This window comes from Peromyscus eremicus, chromosome 9, assembly GCF_949786415.1.
Source record: "Peromyscus eremicus chromosome 9, PerEre_H2_v1, whole genome shotgun sequence".
Taxonomy (NCBI): Eukaryota; Metazoa; Chordata; class Mammalia; order Rodentia; family Cricetidae; genus Peromyscus; species Peromyscus eremicus.
This window is the reverse complement of record NC_081425.1, coordinates 76,038,823-76,061,365: the sequence shown is the minus strand read 5'-3', so window position 1 is coordinate 76,061,365 and position 22,543 is coordinate 76,038,823. Positions and strand designations below refer to the sequence as shown.

Sequence of the window (22,543 nt, the reverse complement as noted above, 5' to 3'; positions counted from 1 at the left end):
AAGATTTACTCTTAAAGTGTGTGTGTGTGTGTGCGTGTGCGTGTGTGTGTGCGTGTGCGTGTGTGTGTGTGTAGGTATATGCACATGAGTGCAGGTGCCACAGAGGCAGAGCACCAGAGCCCCTGGAGCTGGAACTACAGGTGGCTGTGGGTGCTGAGAACAGAACTTCAGTCCTGTGCAAAAGCAGCAAGCACTCTTCACCAATGGGCTGCCTCTCCTGCCCCCGTTTTCTTTCGATCCTTTTGTGTACAGAGTATTTATGCATGTGTGTATATGACATTCATGTGTGTGAATGACACTAGTGCTGGGTAGTTGTGCCAACTTGACACAAGAGGGAACTTCAGTTGAGAAAATGCCTCCAGCAGATCAAACTTTAAGCAGGCAAGGCAGGTAGGGCATTTTCTTAATTAGTGATTGATGGAGAAGGGCCAGCCCGTTGTGGATGGTGGCATCCCAGCGCTGGTGGTCACGGGTTCTATAAGAAAGCCAGCTGAGCCCAGCAGCGGTGGCCCACACCTTTAATCTCAGTACTCTCGAGGCAGAGACAGGCGGATCTCTGTGAGTTCAAGGCCAGCCTGGTCTACAGAGTGAATTTCAGGACAGCCAAGGTGGTTACACAGAGAAACCCTGTCTCAAAAAAAACAAAACAAAGACACGAGAGAGAGGCGGGGGCAGGCTGAGTAAGCCATAAGGAACAAGCCAGTAAGCAGCACCCCTCCATGGCCTCTGCATCATCTCTTGCTTCCAAGTTCCTAACCTGTTTTGAGTTCCTGTCCTGACTTCTTCCAATGATGAACTCGTGTTCATCGTGTGAGCCAAATAAATCTTTTCCTCCCCAAGGAAAAGATTGTTTTTGGTCGTGGTGTTTCATAACAGTCTTACAACTGAGACACGGCCCGTGCCTGTGAATGCGGGTGTAGATGTGGCACAGCACATGCATGGCGGCCAGAAGACAACCTTCTGTGTCCTCCCTCTCCACCCTGGGTGACACTGGGTCGCTGCTGTCCGACCAAGCCAGCTGGTCTTCACATCTCTAGGGATCCACCTGCCTCTGTCTCCCTTCTCACTACAGGGGCTCTGTGGTTACAGACACGCACTCGAGGGCAGGTTTTTGTGAGTTCTGAAGATCCACACTCAGGTGTCCGCACCACACCTGCCGATCCCTCTCCCCAGGCCTACACAGGCTATTTTTCTAGTTCTTTGAGGACCTTCCGTCTGATTTACACCACGGCTGGGCCCGTATACACTCCTGCCGTCAGTGTATAAGGGCTTCTCTTTCCCAACATCCTTCTAGGGTTTGTTGTCACGTGGTATCTTGATCTCTAATATGTAACAAAGCATTTCAATCTAAAATATTTTCCTTCCTTGGAACTAATAATAAAATCACAACTCTAAACTTCAGTTTCGAAATTAAACAAACAACAAAAGGAAGTAAATGCCACCGTTACTACAAAGAGAAAGCATCCAACATGTGCTTCAGCTAAAGACAGATGCCCTCCTGAATGGGGCAAAAAAAAAGGAACTGGAATCCTCACTCGCTTTTTGTCACAACTAGTGTGAGTGAAAAGTCTTACAAAAAAAATTGCAGATTCTAGATCTCAAGACAAAAGAGAAGAAATGTGAATATACACCATTTTCTTGCAAATAGAACCAATCAAAATGGGTTAATTTTACATTCTACCAAATAATAGAATTAATACTTCTTTTAAGAGACTTCCTCCATAAAATTCAATTTCCTATCTAACTCTAAACATAAAATTATTCTTTACTCCCAGTTAAGAAAAGCTCTTGCTACCAAGCCTGAAGGCCTGAGTTCAATTAGGGGAACCCACACAGTACAAGGAGGACACCAACTTCAACAAGTTGTCCTCTGACCTCCACATGTGTGTCAGAGCACCTGTGTGTGTGTGTGTATGTGTGTGTGTATGTATGTCTCTCTCTTCTCTCTCTCTGTCTCTCTCTCTGTCTCTGTCTCTCTCTCTCTCTCTCTCTCACACACACACACACACACACACACACGGAATAATACACACCAGTAACCCTAGCATTCATAGCATGCAGGAGGCTGAAACAGAAGACTCCAAGTCAAGGGTCAGTCTTAATTACACTGTACAGACCCCCTGTTCCAAAAAAAATGAAAATAAAACAAATCTCATTTCCTTTGGCAAATTTTGCTTCCAGAAATTTTGCCAGAAAAAGTAATCAGTGATATTCAAAACAATTTAAAAGGACAGGCATTACATAATAAGATCAAATAACTAAATATAATTTTAGGGAAAAGTATTCCATGTGGACTAAAGTAATGCAGGTTTATTATTGGAAAAATCTTTAAATTATCATTCTTTAAATGCATAATTGCTGTTTTTATTTTCTAATGTGTCCGTCTCTTTTCCCATGTTCACATATGTAATTTTTTTCTGACTTTAGTCCCCATGGATTATCTGAACTAAAAGAAGTAGCATTATAGACCAGTGTGTAAAGTGACTAACCTTCTCTGCTCTTCTGAAGGCCACATTAGCATGCTGAGGAATGTTCACATCCACAGAGTCCCTTTTTCAAAGTGGAAATAAATCTCTTATTCATTAATCTGAAGAAGCCACCCAAGATGTCAATCTAAAACAGAACTGAACGTTCTGATTCTAAAAACGATTGTGAATAGAAGATTACAATTTAGTGAGACTGAGAAACTTCACGTGTAAATACCAGCTGGATTATCTGGTCCTCTTTTTAATTTTAATCAAGCTACTAACTAGTGTATAGTCTTCAGCTCAGGAGTAGCTCTGACTATACTAGAATCTGTTAGACATAAAGGTTTTTGTGATTAGATTACAATATTTAAAACAAGGGAAACGGCACTGAAGCATCATTAACACCCAACGCGCGATACCTCGACAGCAGCAGGACACCTGCTTTCCCCAGAAGACGCCAGGCCACCCACTCTGCAGTTCTTCTGTCGGCTTCATACGTAGCTTGTCGGCTGATAATAAAAACCAGTGGCAATCCTAGTTGTAGATGAATGGTTGAAACTTGCTGAGGATCTTCAGCCACTTCTGTCTCCATTTAGAGAAAAAGGAAAAACATCCTCACTGTATGGTATTAACCCAACATGACAGACCAAACTGACTTTCACAAGTCATCCTCTGACTTTCACACATAAATCACATTGCAGTGATTAGACATATACTGTAGTGGTTTGAAAGAAAATGGCCCTCAAAAGGAGTGGTACTATTAGGAGGTGTGGCTTTGTTGGAGTAGGTGTGGCCTTGTTGAAGGAAGTGTCTCACTGTAGAGGCAGGCTTTGAGGTCTCCTATGCTCAAGCTACACATAACATGGCACTCAGTTCACTTCCTGTTGCCTGTGGATTAAGATGTAGAACACTGAGCTCCTTCTCCAGCACCTTGTGGGCCTGCATGTCGCCATATCCTGCCTTGATGATAATCAACTAAACCTCTGAAACTATAAGCTAGCCTCAATTAAATGTTTTCCTTTGTAAGAGTTGCCATGGTCATGGTGTCTCTTCACAGCAATAGAACCCTAACTAAGACATATACTATCCACACAAAAGTTTGAGTCTTACTTTCTACTTTTGCTTGCTTAAACTATAAATTTAATGTAAGCACACCAAGTTATTTCAGATCCTAAATGCCTAAGCTCAGACTACTTTACAAAACCCAATGACTACTGCACCTCAAAGGCATGTAATGTGACTGATGTGTAAACTAATACAGGAAGAACACTGTAGAACAGTGGTTCTCATCCTTCCTCATTCTGTGCTAATACAGTCCCCTCATGTTGTGGTGACACTCTGGTCATTAAACTGTTTTCATTACTACTTCATAACTATAATTTTGCTACTGTTATGAATTACAATGTAAATATCTGATATTTCCTATGGTCATAGGCAACTCCTGCAAAAAGATTTCTACCTCTAATGGGGTTGCAACCCACAGGTTGAGAACCACTGGTGTAGAGTGACCATGGGGTGTTGGTGGTATACCTCTTTAATCCCAATACTACAGAGACAGGCAGATTTGTGTGTTTCAGGCCAGCCTGATCTACAAAGTGAGTTCTACGCAGCGAGAGCATAGGGTTATACACTATAAGACCTTGTCTCTGTGAGCATGGCTGGGGCTACAGAATAAGAACAAACTACAAACCAGTCCTTCAAATCAACTACTGATGGGCCTCACAGGTTAGAATCTGTACTAACCCCAGTGCCTCTCTACCCCTGTCATGCCACCTAAAAGCATATTCTTGTTATACTCAATTTTGGCTTATGGGTTGTTTCCTATGAAAGGCTTTGACCTTACTTTGTTTCCTAACCTCAAGGATATTCATTAAGAACAAAAATAACCTCAAATACTAATGTGGCCAAATCCAAAGTCAGAAGTGACCACATCAGATCAGACCTCTAAAATCTCCTTATCCCACAAAAGCTAAGACATCAGCCCTCACTCATTCCCAAGGAGTCTCTGAGCACTGTCAGCCCCCTGTATGTACCTCATCCCTCCTCTGCAGAAGGACTGCTAGAGTCTTCCTGGCTCTTGCCAACCCTTCCAGAAACCCTGGGCCAGAACCCGATTCTCACTAGCTCTCTAACCCCTGCTCCCCTCGGTTTGCATTCAGACCTTTCCTGGCTTCCTGCTGCCAGTCACTCTGACCTCTAGTCTCTGACCAAGAATCAGAAGCCACATCAGCTCCTTAGCAGTCCAGGGGGAATGAAAGGAATTATTCAATGAGATGCTTGTGCATCCTTTTGTGAGAGTTTTGAAAGAAACTCCACTCCGAACTTCAGCAACTTAGTATTCCTTTTGCAGAGCAGAGGCGTGTATACTCCACAGTTCCAGAAAGCACCACTCAACCGGAAACTGTTTCAAGAGCACATTCTCAGAGAGTACAACATTAATCCTTGACTTTGTGCATGTCCTGTTTTCAGGTGCAGCCATGCTTAACCTATTCCCAACTTACTGTGCAGTCTTCAAAATCTGGGCTTTTTTTTTTTTTCATTTCAAATTTAATATTGCATAATTCCTGTCGTAAAATGAAATAAAAACAGAGAATCTCCTTCCTGTGTATCTATTTTTAAACATAGTTTCCAAAAACAAAAGAAAATTCCTGAGTAGAAACTAGGAAAAGGAAAAACTTCAAGATGTCCATAGCAAGAAGAAAAACATTTTTATTAAGTTTAGTATAAGTTAAATTCTTCCCCTACTGGTAGGTAAACAAACAAACAAAAAAAAAAAACCCTGCATTTTCACCTGTTTTCGCTTTTACTATGTAAATGTGGATGTGGATGTAAATGTGGATGTGGATGTGGACCCAGAGTAGAACTAAGTCATCAGGCTTGGTACCTGGCACCTTTGCACAATGAGCCATCTTGCTGACCCAAAATTCAGAGAATTCTTTTTTTTTTAAGATTTATTTATTTATTATGTATACAGTGTTCTGTCTACATGTATCCTTGCAGGCCAGACGAGGACACCAGATCTCATTATAGATGTTTGTGAGCCACCATGTGGGCGCTGGGAATTGAACTCAGGACCTCTGGAAGAGCAGCCAGTGCTCTTAACCTCTGAGCCATCTCTCCAGCCCCAGAGAATTCTTAGTACCCAACTGAAGATAAGAGAACAAGGTTGGAGAGAAATGGTGAAGACCTCTAGCAGGTAAACTGTTCCCTCCCTTCTCCTGTTCTTCAAAGGAACATCAGAACAAATCCAAAGGGTACTCTGTCCATGGATGCAAGCCATATCTGCCAATCTTTGTCAAAGATAAAAAAGATCTATTAGCTACTTCCTTTAAATTTTTTTTTTCTTAAACTGGAAATGTGGAAAGTGAGGTAGGAGGATCATGAGTTGGATGCCGGCTTGGGCTATATAGTAAGTTCAAATCCAGCCTGGGCTATATAGTGAGACTTTGTCTCAACAACAACAAAACAAACAAAAAACAGAGACTTCTTTGCAAACAAGATCCGACTGAAGAAAAAGTTATTTAAAATAAAGAGCTAAAGGATTAAGCCAGCAAAAGTGTGGCTGGCTAGCTCTGAGTCCATTAAATATAAAACCTGGCTTTTTAAAAGGCTGGTTATGACTACAAAGTGGATTAGAAATATATAGATTTTAACAGTGCAGAAAGAAAAATACTAGCGAAAATTAGAAAGGCCAGGGGAACCGAGTTGAAAATGAATATATGAAGTTAATTTCCCATCTTACAAAGCAAAAGCAAATAACTCCTTCTACCTACAATGAAAATATCAGAGTTTTAAAAATGTACTCTTTAATTTCTTAGTGTTTTCATAACTCAACACTTGAGACAGTATTTCCTAGAGAATACTTGATAAGAGTGAAATGTTCATAAGAAGAATAATCCCTTTAGATGCTTATCAGTTTCTTCTTCTTCTGTTAAGTCCATGTAAAATTTAAATACAGTGCTTCTCACTACAAGATGACACTCTTGTTTGTCCACAGAGCTACCCACACTCCATCTGCATAAGGCGCAGAGAGAATGGGAGTGAGATCATCTGCTACTCACTTTCTGACTGATGAGACAGGGTAACTTGCATTTTTTAATTTATACTTTGTGGTACTATTCTGATTATCTATAAAACACATGAACCATTTTTTAAAGATGTATCATGTGAGAAAATCTACTGAAGGTTTTCCATATACTCAAAAAAAAAAAAAGCCTTTAACATTTCAGAGAAAGTGCTGATCACCATCATCAAATGTATCTCTAGAACTCTTGAAGGCTAATGTTAACCAAAGTGAGACACAATAGGCTAATGGTTGCAATAGCTACCAACCTTTTAAAGAATGATTAAAACACTCACAAAAGAGAACTTGTCTTAACCATGATCGGTCTCTGCACTCACCAAGTATCTGCACTCATTATAACTATCACACAGCATTTTCACTCGTTATATTTAGGAATTTTGATGTCACAAATCAAAACAAAAATACTATTTTAAAAACAATCGATATTCTATGTTTAACAAGATATTACTCTCAAATGCTATGAAATGAAAGTGATGTGTCCAAAAAAGAGAAATTAAGATACAGTCATCAATGTAAACACTTATCTGTGAATCAAAACTTAGTAAATTTCATGTGTGAAAATCTGGTATAGTAAAATGAAAACATATACCAACAGAGGTGCTTTCATTGTCTTCACAAATACGTGAATATTCAGTGTAGTCAACGGTTGCTCCATTAGTGTTCTTCTGCAATGCTCGGTCAAGTCCAAGGTCAGTTTACAATGGAAAAAGTAGAGATGTGCACGTTGTATGTTCTCAGAGCTGTAAATTGAAAACCAGGAAGAAACACTTGATGAAGTTCAATGTGCCATCCTCTTACAGTCCAAAAGGACCTACTAACAAATTTCTTTGCTTAACTCTCATGTATTAAATTACTGTTTTAACAAAAACCTAAGAGTTAACTTTAAAAATAAAATCAACTTGGACAAAATAAGGTAGAAAATATTTAAGAAAATTAACCTTGATATCTGAACAAGCTCTTCAAACCCTTTTATACATTAAGGTCTAGATTAGGTTATAGGCCTCCATAAAAGACTCACAGGTGAGATTACCTTTAAATATCGCTGTCTTCCCAGAGCTATGCCAAATGAAGCTTTGTGATGCAAATTTCCTAAGTTTCATTTAAAACCAAAGCTGTTTTGAATAAACTTTAGCTACATTGTGTCTTAAGACAGAAACCATCTGATAGCTGTGGGGGTCTGTGAATTTGATCTGATAAATTACAAAACAGGGCCAATGCAGTTTATAATTTGAGTTTTGGCATTATTTCAATATGAGAACTCAAACTTAGAGTGAAGATTAAATTTTGCCAAAATTAAAACAACATTTTAAAAATCTCCATGTAGTGCTAATGGAGTTTTGCAAAATACTACAATACTTGATTTTTAAAATAGCATGTCTAACTGAGTAGTCACTGGTTTCTAATTTAATTACAATGTGATTCCTAATAGAGTCAGTGATAAGTGAAACAATCAGAAATATTTACTTAATAACTATTGTTAAAGCTCTATGCTACTTCAAAAACAGTGCCCAAGACCCCTGAGCTGAAATGGACCTGAATGCTCCATCTTTGAGGATTAGCCTTCACGGTACCAGAAGGCACCACGCAAGCTTTCAAAGGAGGGAGGCAACCGACAATCCTGCCCAGCTACGATGCCTATGAATTACATCAACAACCAGCACAGCCGTATGACCCTAAGAGTGACATACATACCTTGGCAATGACCCAGAGCTCTCTGATTGGACTTAAGACCCACTCAACAAAAGGGAGACCACACCTGGTTCTGGAAACCTAGCTACCCTCAGGTAAATGCAGTCCTTATCCTTCCTCAAGGAAACTTCTCTTTGCAAAAGACAGACCATGACAGAAAACCACAACCAGTCCAAATGCAGAGTTGTGGAGCCCAGTCCCACTCTACAAGACCTCCTGCACCTAAGGCTCAAGGACCATCGTGGAGGAAGGACAGAAAGACTGTTAGAGCCAGAGGATCAGGAAGTCTGCTGTAAGACTGTCTGCTGGTAACATCAGAAGCTGTACACATTAAGTCTCATCAACATGACTGCCCAAATGTGAGCCGAACAAGGATGATACCAATGAGTTTGCTAAACTAGATGAAGAGAAGCCCATGAGGCCTCAGCCCTACACAGAGAACTACAGCCAACTGAGGAAAGGGGGGAGTGGGAGAGGAGGCCCTCCACAGGGAAGAGCGCACCAATTGGTCGTCCAGTGCCAAATGGGCAGCCCTGAAAATACACAAATAAGTATCGTTACATGGACTCAACAGACTATATTTAGGAATATATATGCACACATAAGTACCTATATGCATGCAATAATAGTGGCAAAAAAAGAGACCATGAGTTTGAAGCAGAAAAAGAAAAAGTATATGAGTTTAGACGGAAGACAGGGAAGGGAGAAATGTTATAATTAAATTTAATCTCAAAATGAACAAAAACAAAAAAGCTCTATGTTAAACAGTAAAGACTAATAAGACTACTGGAATCCTTTAAGGGCTTAAGCAGAAAGAGATGTATGAGGGGAACGACTATAATATATAAGACGTACGAAGAACAAAGAAATATTTCATTCTGCCTCAAGTTGGGAAGGAGAAGACAGGGAAAGAGAGGGAAGACCACAGAGCTTACACAGAAAGGGAGGCATAAAATCTTCGCAGGGAGGTAGGATAAATGTGCATTTAGAAGGAAAGCAACCATTATGTAGTTAAGCCCTAAGAAAGTGCATAGCTTCCCGAGGGATAACTCTGTTCCGCTTGCTACCCACCGCCGAAAGCAAAGTGCTGAGCACAGGATACCCTGGTTAGGGCTGTACTTCTCATCAAAGGCTCCAAAGTAAAATAAAGGCGGGGAGCTACTTTAATCAGGGATCCTTAGTTTGCTACTCACAGACCCCCCAAAGAGGGGGAGTTTACTGAAGGTTTAGAAGAGCATGTCACAGAAAACAAGGAAGTTCAATAACGGACTGAAAACAGTGTTGAGAATCCACCATGGAGAACTGAACAGCGGGGAAGCAGAGGCTTCGCTTGAGCACCAACTCTCAACTCCCAGCCCAACGCTGTGAGGACGTCTGTTTGTCCTGTAATTAACCCAACACCTACAGAGGTGTAAGAGCACTTCTTACATGTATGATGTCCTGAGAGCTCAATGGGGGCGGGGGGCACATGGGAAGCTCTGGCACAATCACAAGAGGTCATGGCATTTTTGCCTTGCTTTGAGTTAATTTTCTTGGAGAGAACTCTGGAACTACATTTGGTGGTTCAATTTGACTGGTTACTTCTTGTGATCTTTAGTGCTAAAAGGAGAAACTTTCCTCTTGACTGACCCTCCCCACGAAAAGTGCTGAAAGTGGGCTTCTAGCTAGAACTGTACGTTACGAAGAAAATTAAAACATCCTGTTCAAAAGCTGCTTTAAGTACACTTGGGATTATTGTCAAAAGACTCTCTGGAGCCTAATTCTGAAACTGCCATGTGATCATCACAGGTCTATTCCTAAGATGCCTCCTGTCGCCACTGTGACACTCTAGCATATGGCTTATGCACTGTCTTTATTCACCCCGAACTATCACTGTCTATATGTACTGTCACAGAGTGGTTTACACCAGAGTAATAAAGGCATCCCAGGTTTCCTTATGTATTTACAATGTGTGTGACTCCTTCAGAGAAACCCAAGCCATGACAGTGAGGAACAGCAACATGAAATGTGTCCACAACAGAAAATCAAACCATTGACCTGGGCCTCTCATACGTACCCGATACTTTCTAAAAGGGCAATTTCTGTGGTTAAGGCAAACTGATAGGAGGTCCCATACACAAAAGCGGCTTCCATGACTGCTCTGTGCTCTGAAAAGGAGACGGGGACAGAGTTAGCAAGTGACTCCATGTAAACTCTTACTCTGAATCTTATCCTAACCCTTCTATTAGCTATTAAATTTAAGGAAAAATACAAAGGAACGATGGTTCAGTAGATAAGAAAGTTTGCTACTCTTCCAGAGGACCTGAGTCCATATCCCAGGACACATGTGGGGCAGCTTGTAACTCCAGCTCTGAGGGAAGCAACACCCCCTTCTAGCCTCTTCAGGCACCCACATACGTGGCATACCCTCTCACAGACATATACATGTAATAAAAATAAATCTTAAAGAAATTTAAAATATATCTTATTCAAGTTTATAAAGGTACTGAGCCCATAAAAAATGAATTATACTTGAATATCTTTGTAACATACAACTGTGTGATTATTTCTTCTATTAGTGGGAAGTATGTATGAATTCACAAGTTTCATGTTCTATTTTATATATTTATAGGTACATTATTTTTTATCAATTTTAGAGACAATTCAATAAGGCATATTAAGAAAAGAAAAACCATTCTCCTACTTTCTATTCTGTCTCCAATACTCAAGGCGGAACACTTCTAATTCATCTATTACTTCTTTTGTTGTTTATCTGGAAGTCTGTAAATGTCCTTCTTATTCCCTTATTTCCTGATACCTGCTATCAACACGTACATGCAGATACACAAATGTAAATGGCAGATAAAGTTACTACTCTATTTGTGGGTGTCCCGCTGTGTAAGATAATAAATTACATCTCTTTTCTGAAACCCAGCTCTCGAAATGTACATGCTTCACACTCCCTTAGCCCTTCTGGTATAGATCTAATTTTTATTACATCTTATTCAGTGTTTACATTAAGACTCAGGAGTATTAGTTATACATGAGCCATAGAGAGCAGGAAGATGGATTACTTCTCCTTTTTATGAACACATTTGTTTTTACTGCAGTTGTACCTATTTCTTTACATTTTTTCCTTTAGACGTCTTTCTTTTTAAACTCCTCCACAATCACTCTTCCTTCTCAAGACTTCAAATGTATCAGGTACGTTATCTAGCCTGTCATCCTGGAGATGCTTGTTGGAGCACACTGGCCCATCAGTGCCTTGCATTCTGATGGGCCAAACTCCTGAAGTCAACTGCTACCTGCTGTTCCTCTGACACAGTCACCGGGCAAAGGAGGATCCCCAGGACTTGCTGACCAGCCCCATCTAGCTGAATCAGTGAGTTCCAGATTCAGCTAGAGCAGTGGTTCTCAACCTTCCTAATGCTGTGACTCTTTAATACAGTTCCTCATGTTGTGCTGACCCCCAACATAAAATTATTTTCGTTGCTACTTCATAGAGGTGGTTTTGCTACTGTTAGGAATCATAATGTAAATATCTGATCTTTTCAATGGTCTCAGGCATCCAAAAGGAGTTGCAATCCACAGGTTGAGAACCCTGAGCTAGAAGCTGTCTCAAACTATAAGGAAGAGAAAAACTGAAGGCACACAAAACCTCTAGCCTCCGTGGATAAGCATGCACAGAGGGTGGGGGCTGGATAGTCCATATGCTCCAAGCTGTCTCTGTCTATGAACTCCCCTAAACTGATGCCATACTCTGTCTCTTTCTTCCTATTACCACAGAGGAACTCTCTGCACTCCCACCACAGAACCACATCTCCCCCTTCACTAGATCCCACCCACCTCTCGCCCACTTGGTGCTCTTGCTGCAGCCGCTCCCCTGCAGGTTGCATTCCCTCCACTCCCCTGCATGATGCATTCCCTCTTTACAACCAGCACTTTGTCAACACACAAACAAGTTTCTTTACAAATTCTTCTCTGCCTCACATATTCTCACATATCAGACAATACCCAGGTTTCCCCTTTCCCTTACAGCGAAATTCCTCTCCTAGGTCTCTGCATTCATCTCCAATTTCTCTCCTATTCTCTCACGCTTGATTGCTATCAATCTGCAGAAACTGCGCTGGTCAAGGTCATCAGGAATCACCATGCTGCAAAAGCATTATGGCCAACTAGCAGTTCTTAATTCACTATACTTAACAATTCCTGTGTTCCTTAAAATCTCATCTTCAGCACTGTCCCATTCCCCACTGCTCCTCCCAGTGATGAGGACTGAGCCCAGAGGCTCAGAAAAGCTAGCAAACCTTCTTCCACTGACTCTAGCCCAACCCCATCTTCAGGGTGTAAGTAGAAATGGCCCCCTTAGAGGAGGGAACTGGCTATAACTTGAATGTTTGGAGTGTCCTGGTTTCTGCTGATTACTGAAGCCTAAGAAGACATCCCCCCAAAAGAATTCAGAAACATGAAAATGTCTCTGTACTGTGGAATGGCTCACAGAAGTAAATCATTTTTGGCATTGTAGGCTCCTGTCCATTCATGTCACTAAGACATAGATAGCTCTTATTTGAACAGAAGGATGAGGTATGCATACCCAGCAGACAGACATATTTTGCTTCTTTCATAGCTGGCTCCTTTATTTCAGACATCAGAACATTAATAGCTAGCATACCCACTGAGCTAAAAAGGCATGCTCTGCACTGAACCTAGACCTAAAAGCTCCTTTTCCATAGGTGGGGTGTGTAGCTAATATAAACATTCCCAGTGCCCAGAAGTGGATCTTGAGAAACAGTATGCTGTGATGTTTCCCAAACGTGCCTGGTTAAGAATCACCTGATGCTTATTTTAAAAGACTTAAGGGCTTCCCTCCACACCTGCTGCTTCAGCTTCCAGAAATGGAGACAGAGTTCAGGGGTCTTTCATTCTGTGAACAAAGCCTTCTTTCAGCTAAATACAGAGGATGCTCCATGCTATTTATAGTCCCGGCTCTTCTCCACCAATGTTAGAGTCATCATTTTTGTACCAAGAACATGGCTGATAGAAAGCATGTATCTACCTTCTAGGAAGATCGTTTTTATTATTATCCACACATGGCCTCTGTGACGATCATCCTGGTGTCAGACAGGATCCAATGCCTGCATGTCTACCAGAGCTCTTTCCAAAAAGAACACTTTTGTCCAAGCATGGTGATACATGCCTTTAATCCCAGCCCTCAGGAGACAGAGGCAGGTGAATCTCTCTGATTTTGAGGCCAGCCAAGACTACATAGTAAGACTGTCTCAAAACACACACACACACACACCCTTCTTCCCTCACAGGAATATGTGATGCTGGTGGAAACCGTGCAGAAGAGACTGTCCAACAGAAGTTTCAGAAGAGAGGGGGGATAAAGAGGGCTAACGTCTCTTCATTCAGATCTGGCCCTTTCCTACCAGCTCATTTACAACCACTTGTCCTGGAAGCAGTGCAGATGAATGTTGTTCCTGTGAACTGCCTGTGTGAATAATGCTGCAATGCACACAAGAGCAGATACCTCTGCAAGACAGGTTCGGTTCCTTTAGATAAAAGCCCAGAATTAGGATTGCTGGATCAAATGATAGGGGTGAACTCATAAGAACTAGAGTAGAGGCAGCTTACTCTGCCAGGAGGTGGCCACAACCCTAGAGAGAGGACCCCTAGATCTGGAAAAGTGAGTCTTTCTCACTCTGGATGGTCCCCAGGTTAGCACCACCACTGGTCAAGGAGTGTGTGTCAAAACAGGTGGGTTCCCTACCTCTTTACCCTAGACCCGGCCATACACATCCCACACTGGCATCGCTGAGGGGATACCAGAGACTGTATGAAAGGCAAGCTGCAGGCTAACATCATATAAGGCAGAGTAGAACGTGAATCTTTGGCAAAACACCTCTATAGTCGTGTTAATGAAAGTATTTTCTATGAATGGGCAATCCAAAGTACCAATGTAAGAAGACAGTCTGATGAAGTCAACTCTCACAGTCAGTGAAAAGTAAACCATTGGTCTGGAGGTGAGCCCCCAATGATGTTTTCTCAAAGGCCTTTGGAACAAACCTCTCTATATGAGTTGTTTATATCATGCCTAGACTACCTGCCAAAATATGCCTGGGTGATTCTGCTTAAAATTTTTACCCAATTATTATTTAAAATGCATAGCAAATCTTTGGAGAGGTGGGGTTTGAAAAAAGAAAATACACAGCAAATTTCAAGTTATGTCTGAATGACATTTCACCCTCCCTGAATTAAGAAAACCAGCACACTTTCAGGTCATAGACAGGCCCATTCTCAGAAGTGGACGTTAAGTCACTGACACATTTCTGAGCCACCGGAAGGGAAGAGAAATGGAAGTCAAGTTCTTCCTCCGTGCTCTGGTGTGAGATGAGGTGATGCTATGTCCCAGTGGGACTCACAGGAGGGGGACTAGAGGCCCCTGAGAGAAGACTGGGTTTGCCCTGCAAAATAACCACCGGATTTTATGGTGCTGATGACCTTCACCTGGGGTGTTTGTGAGAGTTAACAAATAGCAAGCCCATTCCACCTCTGCAGCCTCATGGGACACACTAAACCGAGAGGTCTTCTTGTTTGTCTTCACGGCATCCTATACCTTGAGATAAGGAGAACCGTTCGGAGGATGATCAACTAGCATGCCTTTCCGGGAGAAAGACTTTTCTCTTCCCTCTGCCTTTAGGCAAGCCTGCACGCAGACCACCCCTTCCGTCCCTTGTACTGGTCCCTCTTCCCCTCTGAGTGCAAATGCCCAAGTGCTCCTGGGCATCACAGCTGTACTTCTCAAATCCAATGCCCCTTGTCTGCATCCCCAACATGAAAGTGAGATCGAGTTACACCCAGCTACCTAGTGTATTTCATGGTATGATGTCAGAAAGGGAACTCCAGACCTCCCATTCCAAACTTTCCAGCCACCTCTGTCTCTGCTATAGGACAGAAAATACAGCTGTCATACTCCACCTCAAGAACACTAACCTATGTTCACACTCGTCCCCACATCCACCGCCCCCCCACCCCCACCCCCACCCCCCACCCCCGTCACCCCCATCATCTCCTGCGGCACTACTGTTGTAATTGCCCATCTTCTCCCTCATTCTGCCCCTTACTCCTTCCGATCTATTTCAGACATCATTGTCAGGTTGAGGCGATTAAATATAAATCAAGGAATTAATTCCTTGTTTTTCTATAGCTGAGGAAGTCCCTATCACTTATGGTTTTTCATTAATTATAACTAGAAACCGGGGAAAGCAAAGCCTGAGAACCCTGAAAAGTCAACAAAATAGGCAAGTTGTCAATATTGTTTTAAATTTTATTTTTTTTTTATTTTTGGGGGAAATGCTCACACAGTAGTCAGAGGGCAATTTCCGGTAGTTGGAGCTCTCCTTTCATGTGGGGAGAGGGGATCCTAAGATTGGCACTTGGGCCATCAGGCTTAGTGGCAAGTACCTTTGCCCAATGAGCCATCTTGCCAGCCCTGAAGTACTATTTTATAAGGGTGTGTTTTGTGACATGCCACCAAGCCATATGTTTACAAAAAACTAAAATTTCAACATATAGTTCATTTCATAAAAGCATAGAATTGGGTAGGGAGACGGCACAGTGAGTAAAATACTTGGAGTGTGAGAACTGGAGTTTAGATTCCTCAAAACACATAAAAAAGCCAGGCAGGACCATAATCCCAGTGCTCGGGAGGGAGAGAGAGCAGACCCTCCAGGGCAAGCTGGCCAGCTAAACTAGCCCAATTGGTAAGCTCCAGGTTCAGCAAGAGACCTTATCTCAGGAAATAAAACAGAGCAATTGAAGAGAACTGTGGTGTTATATTTGTAATCTAAGAAATAAAGCTTGCCTGAAGATCAGAGGACAGAGGCAGCCACAGACGAAGCCACAGAGGTCAGGCAGTGGTGTCACACCTTTAATGCCTTTAATCCTAGCACTCAGGAGGCAGAGGCAGAGATCTCTGGATCTCTATAAGTTCAAGGCCACACTGGGCTACACGAGATTAATCCAGTCTAAAAAAAGAAACAGAGCCAGGCAGTGGTGGCACACACCTTTAATTCCAGCACTTGGGATCACGCACCTTTAATCCCAGCTCTAGGAAGGTTGAAATAGGAAGTGATATGGCTGGACAGAAAAAAGAATATAAGGTGGAAGGAGACAGGAATTCACTCTCCTGCAGAGGCTCTGTCAGCCTGAGGAGTTGATTAGGTAAAAGGTGGTAGCTGTGGCTTGCTCTGTTTCTCTGATCTTTCAGCATTCACCCTACCTGGCTCCAGGTTTTATTACAAGACCATTTAGGATTCGTGCAAAAGAGAACATTGGTATTAACCTCTGGACTCTACATGCGCACCAACATACAAATACAGAAACACACACATACACACAATGAATGAACAAAAAAGGTACTTAACATTTGTGGAGGTAAGAGGTCCTTGTGCTCACAGATAAGCACTAGGGAACCAGCAATGTTAAACATACAGGGCTGTCTCTTCAAAGGGAGAGATGTAGAATGTGTTCTCCACCCACAAGACTGAAAGCAGACATGGTAAATAGCATGGTGACCTTTACACTATCTGTATGGCTAAGACCACACCAGATCCTGGCCCAGATCTTTATTGTGAACTTGTCAATCCATAGACCCTTTCGTTATGGAAGATGTCACATAAACTTTACAAAGAGTACGTGGAGTCATGTCTTAAGTTTTCTTGTATACATGGACTGAGTTGACTACCATCAGGAAATGTTTCACCAGACTGTCCTGTGCTTAAATAGGCCTAAAATAAACTACTTGTGGTCAGACTCTTGAAGTTTGAACTAACACTGGCTACTTGGTCATGGTGAACCGAACTATCCTCTTGCCTCATATGGTGAGTTACTCTGCTGTACATGGTGGTCAGAGAGGCCCCTGCAAACATGAACGTGGATAAGTTACTACCATTTACATCTAACAGTTCAGAAAATATAACTGTAATCTGCTCATAAAATGTTTATAAACTTCTTTACAAGATAATTAGGTACTAATGTTTATGTGGGTCTGTCAAAAATGTGTTTTTTAAATTAAGAAAAACTATAAAATATTCATATCTGTTTGGCAGAGTCAATAGTATTTATAAAATATTAGAATCTATAATAGCCATGAAGACAGTAAAGGGAATAAAACTGGCAATAATAAACATTCTTATACTACTACTAAATATTCCAGAAAGCATTTTATTTATTCAGATTCATTTCATCCTATTCTGGGTTCAATCCTGTGCCCTGAAAAACAATCATTTGAGCCTCACAAATGACACTAAGAGGTAGGCATAATTATTTTCTGCCATGATCGGCATGGCTTGATCCTGGAGACCTGACTGGTACAATGAGGGAATGAAGAAAGGACAGACAGACAGACAGACAGACAGACAGACACACACACACACACACACACACACACACACACACACACAGAGCCTAGGATCAGGTGGGTTGGGTTCACTCTGATGGAATGCACCTACTCTCAAAACAAGAAGGTTTGGGGGGGGGGGGTCAGCCTGTCTCAAGGGGGTCAGCCTGTCTCAGGGGGGTCAGCCTGTCTCAGGGGGGTCAGCTGTCGTCTCAGTAGAGGAGCAGTGTCAGGTTGCAGTCATCTGGGAGGAGGAAGCTATTGGAGCTAGCTTTTGCACACCCTGTTCAGTCTGGTAAACACTCACACTTGGACCACAGGCAGGCTTTGCCATTTTCCTCTGAGTATCACTAGAGGGAGGCGTCAGCACTCCTATGGGCCTGAGACACAGGGTCTTTGACATGGCCCTGCCCACGTCATGCTATACACACTCACTTATTACTTCATCTGCTCTTTCCACATTCACTCCAGGCTTCCTCGGCTCTCCACAAAAATGTCCCCCATCTAGAGACTCGAAAATGGAGGTTAAATAACTGGTCCATGTCACACTCTCAGCAGCTGGGGAGCGGGGAGGCCAACCTGGACCCCTGGGTTCTGGAGCAGGGCTCCACCCTGCTGCTCCTTACCAAGGTACAGCAGCAGAGGAGCTTTACCCAAACACTGCACTAAGCTGTCTACCGCCTGCAGCACTTCAGCATAGTCACACAAGTCCAGGCACAGCAAAGACCAAGCGAGCTCCAGGTACCTGGTGTTCCGATGGCTTCCACGTATGCGAATATCATATTTGCTTTTCCTTTCAGAGAATTTTCTATGCTGTGAAGGTCTTCCAGGATGGTTACATATTTCACTTCATTAAAAAGCAGAGCACTGAAATAAACACAGATGAAAACTAGTGAAAAATCTGTCATGGATTTAACTACATATGTAAAAACTCTATTAAAAAAAACCTAACTTTTTTTTTTTTAAGTGTAACTTCTTTGAACAAATTGTGAGTAATGAAAGCACAATCATTCTACCAGCACTGGAGTAAAACTGGTCTCTGGGTCACGCAGGAGGACACCTGTGAGAAACAGCACTCATTCTCCATCACCGTCACCTCCGCAGACTTAAGCTGCATTCATTCACATCCTAGTCTAATCCAATCTTACAGGTCTCTCAGGCTTGGATACGGCAAGCCATCCATATGTCACAGCTGTGGGTTTCTTTCCAGGGTCCCTAAGCCTTTCATGACCTAGGCATTATCTACCTTCCCAACTTTATCGCGTCTCCCTGTGCTCAGTCTGACACACTCCAGGCGCATCTCAAGAGTGGGAGCTATGCCTTTGCGCCATCTGGCACATCTGGTCCTTTAAACATCACCTCAGAGAAGACTTCCCGCTGCTCCTGTGTCAACAGGTCTGCGGCTTTTCCTTCTTACTCCCTTCTTCCTTCGTGGCACATGCTATAATTTGCAATTACCTAGAACTACACTTTATTTCATTTCCTTGTTAATTCCTCACTCCCACTAAACATTACCTCCTTAAGGCAAGGACCGTGATACGTTATCAGTGTATCACAAGAAGTATAAAAATAGCGTATAGTGCATAGCAGGTAATCAGACTTTTATTGAGATAACCAAAGAAAACAGCAGGACAGGCTTCATTTTTGAGAAAAGGAAAATCAAACCACTCACAGGAGAGAGCCGGGCATGACACACCTATCTGTAACCCCAGTGGTGGCAAGAGGATTGTGAGTCAGCCTGGGCCACAGAGGAACAAAGAGAGAAAATAATACTGTAGTGTCTACTCATAAAAACATTTACTGAATTAAGGCTCCAGGAGCAGGACACAAAGCAGATACTATTGTGTCTAGAACGGTGACCTTCCTACTTCACCATAATTGAGAGTATTTCTTTGTTTTATGAAGACAGTCTCTCATTCTGTAGTTCAGGCTGGTCGGACCTACTTTACTATGAAGCCCAAGAGGGCCTTCAGTTTACAGCAATCCTTCTGCCTCTGCCTCCCAAATACTGGGATTCAAGCATGAGTCAACATGTCCAGTCTACTAACAAATTCTATTTCTTCACCAAAATGATTCCTTTATTTTATTGTCTATTTCTAAATAAGTTGTGCCCATGAACAAAGTTTTTCTTTTCATTTATTCTCTACATGCATACCATATTTTTATTAAGTTAATTAAAGATTTTGGAAAGTTTTTCCAGGCTCACATACTTAAGTAAGTAAAGGACCATTTAAATACTTGCAATAAGTTATTCAAATACAGCTTTCTCTCACGGGAAAACACTTTCCCGTAAACAGAAATTCTCCAACCTTTTGGGATTGAGACCCTTTTATAAGCTTAACCATTACTGATGTCCAATTTGTTTACATATGTTATCTTGTTAATAGTTCCAAATGGAAAGGGGGAATTTAAAAATACTTCATTTTAGAAAATAGGGACACTGCTGCATATTATCATAACTTTTTCATTTAAAAAAAAAACTTCCAGAACAAAAGAAAAACTAATAAAAACAGTGTCATAGTTTTACATTTTTGCAAATCTCTTTCATATGAAACCAATCTGCATCTACATCCACTGTGTTGTGGTACTGTATGTCATATGGCCTCTGGGAACCTGTTTATGAGAAAATGCTGCGGAAAAGGGCAAGTAATGCCTTGTGTCACAAGACTATGTTGACTTGGTAGTCATTCCGAAAGTGCTATTCCACATGATGTTAGCTTGAATATTTAACAACTTATTAAAGATTTATGAACTAGGAAAACGAGCTGGAGTCCCCAGGGCAGCCTCTTGCTCTGCTTTCTGAGCATGCTCACTGTGCTGGGTACTCTGCATGCTTCCCTTACATCCCCACCAATGGTGCTGGGGCACTGCTGCTCTACACAGGAAGTGGGCGGGCTCCACAGCATTTACCGCTGCTGCTAGAGCTGAGATTCAAACCCAGGTCTTGTGACAATAACAGGCTGACATTCCGATGTTTATCACCCACCCTTTTGGGAACCAGGGGAGAAAGGTATTGCTGTATTTAATGAGGCAATTCTACGTAATTTATCTGGTAATCAAGATTGCTGTATTTAATGAGGCAATTCCACGTAATTTATCTGGTAATCAAGAGAGGTTTACTTCTGGGATAACTACAGCCAATAGGGATGGGTTACAGGATCCGGGAGAGATGAGGTATCATCCAGCAGAGAACTCCAGCTTGGTCTCCCATCCAGATTCCAGGACCATGAGGTATCCAGAAGAGAGCAAGCAAGTATGCACCTTGAGTCTTAAGGGGGTCTTGGCCACGCCCCAGGGGCAGGTCAGTCCCAGGGGCAAGTCACAGGCAGGTGTGGCAATTACTGGCCATCACTCTAGGGGCAATGTTTCAAGGCCAAAGCTGGAACAACTACCCACTACAGAAAGGGTCTTGCTACTTAGCCCAGGCTGGATTCAAATCTGCAGGGACTCCTCCTTCCTCAATCTCAGGTGCTTAGATAACAAGCACTTCCCACCACACCCAGCCATCACTGACCACTCTTACAAAGTGGAAAAAGGATGACAGCTAATAATGGGGTCAGGGGCAACCCAGATCTACACCTTTAGGCCAACACCCCAAAAATACCCTTGAGATACTTCAAAACCAGCTGAGCATCATCCAGTGTGCTTAAAAGGATCCCATGGGAATCCTTAGCTTAGAAATTATAATCAGTGTGAACACAGCCTAAGTTTCTGGCAACAATATCACAAACTTGCTTTTCCAGCCTCCCTGCTACAAGGCTTTGCTAAATGACCTGAAATCAGTTGCTTGAGATTCTGGATCAGGAGCAAGTGATAAGAAGAGCCAGGGACAGTAGAGAATGACTTGGAGAGGTGGCGGCAGGACAGGAACGCTTCAAAGGCAGTAACGTGACAGTGTTGCCGAGCACCCTAACGCAGGTAGTGCATCCAGTGTACAGCAAGAGTCCTCCCCGCTTTAGCATGCCATGATTCTAACCACAACTCTGGGCTGTACGACCTTGCAGTCCAGTTCTGCGACCCTTCAGGTCAAACTGAGATTTCCTGTATCTACTCCAAATCCTTCTGCTTCAGTCAGTCAGACCCTGGTTTCAGGGTCTGGACTACGAACTCTATGTAACACACTCACTCTGTCTTGTTTAATTTTCATGGCAAACATCTGAGATGGAACTATCATTAACCCCATTTTAAAGATCAGGCTTCAGGGTTTAGAGAGGTTACTTTGCCTAATGTCCCAAAGCTCATTAAGGAGTCATTATCCATGAGACAATAATAACCAAAACTAATGACATTCATAATCTAATGGTCTCTGTGATTTTTCCCAGTGGCTTCCTGGCTTTATTATATTCCTTAATAGGCTGGTTTCCAGAATATGAGCTCTGTCTGGGAGCTCCAGGGTCCATCCCATAAGCCTGTCTGTACTCCTTCACTTTAGTTCCAAAGAAGAAAACTGCTTACAGAATGGGTTGAGGAGAAAGTCTCTCTGGGATTTCTTGCTCTGGTAACATGGTGAGATGGCTGGGCTGCTCAAACTGGGGGGTTCTTTCTGCCTCATAAAGGCCTTCCCTTCCTTTGGCAATGCTCCTCCCGAGACTCTTCCATCAGAATCACCACGCAGCCTAAGACAGATGACCGGGACTGAGCAGGTGTCAGTAAAACAAAGGAACCAAGAGTCTGCTTTTCCCTTTTGTTACAGTGTAGATCAATCATCCCTTTTTCAGAAATTACAGTTGTCAGAATCCAAATTCTTTAAACAAAGTATCAGTAAAACAGTATAGGCTAATTTAGTATCCAAAATATCCCACAAGAGGAACAGGGAGTAGAAAAGGTATGACTATTTTTATGTGTGCAGAGTTCTCTTTATTCATGCTTCATTTGTTTTGTTTTTGAGATATGATTTAATAGGTAGTCCAAGATAGCTTG

General features: G+C 42.3%; 1 protein-coding gene across 3 annotated transcripts in view; it reads right to left on the bottom strand.

Moving 5' to 3' along the window:
• The window catches only part of Txndc16 (thioredoxin domain containing 16), an 80,261-nt gene that overhangs the window by 34,489 nt on the left and 23,229 nt on the right, over positions 1–22,543 (bottom strand). For all 3 annotated transcript variants that reach the window (XM_059273782.1, XM_059273781.1, XM_059273780.1), the window contains 5 exons: positions 18,369–18,490; positions 10,298–10,388; positions 7,142–7,292; positions 2,888–3,054; positions 2,490–2,550 (listed from right to left, as the gene is read on the bottom strand). In XM_059273782.1, coding sequence (XP_059129765.1) covers positions 2,490–2,550; positions 2,888–3,054; positions 7,142–7,292; positions 10,298–10,388; positions 18,369–18,490 — 592 coding nt within the window. The remainder of the gene's footprint in view (positions 1–2,489; positions 2,551–2,887; positions 3,055–7,141; positions 7,293–10,297; positions 10,389–18,368; positions 18,491–22,543) is intronic.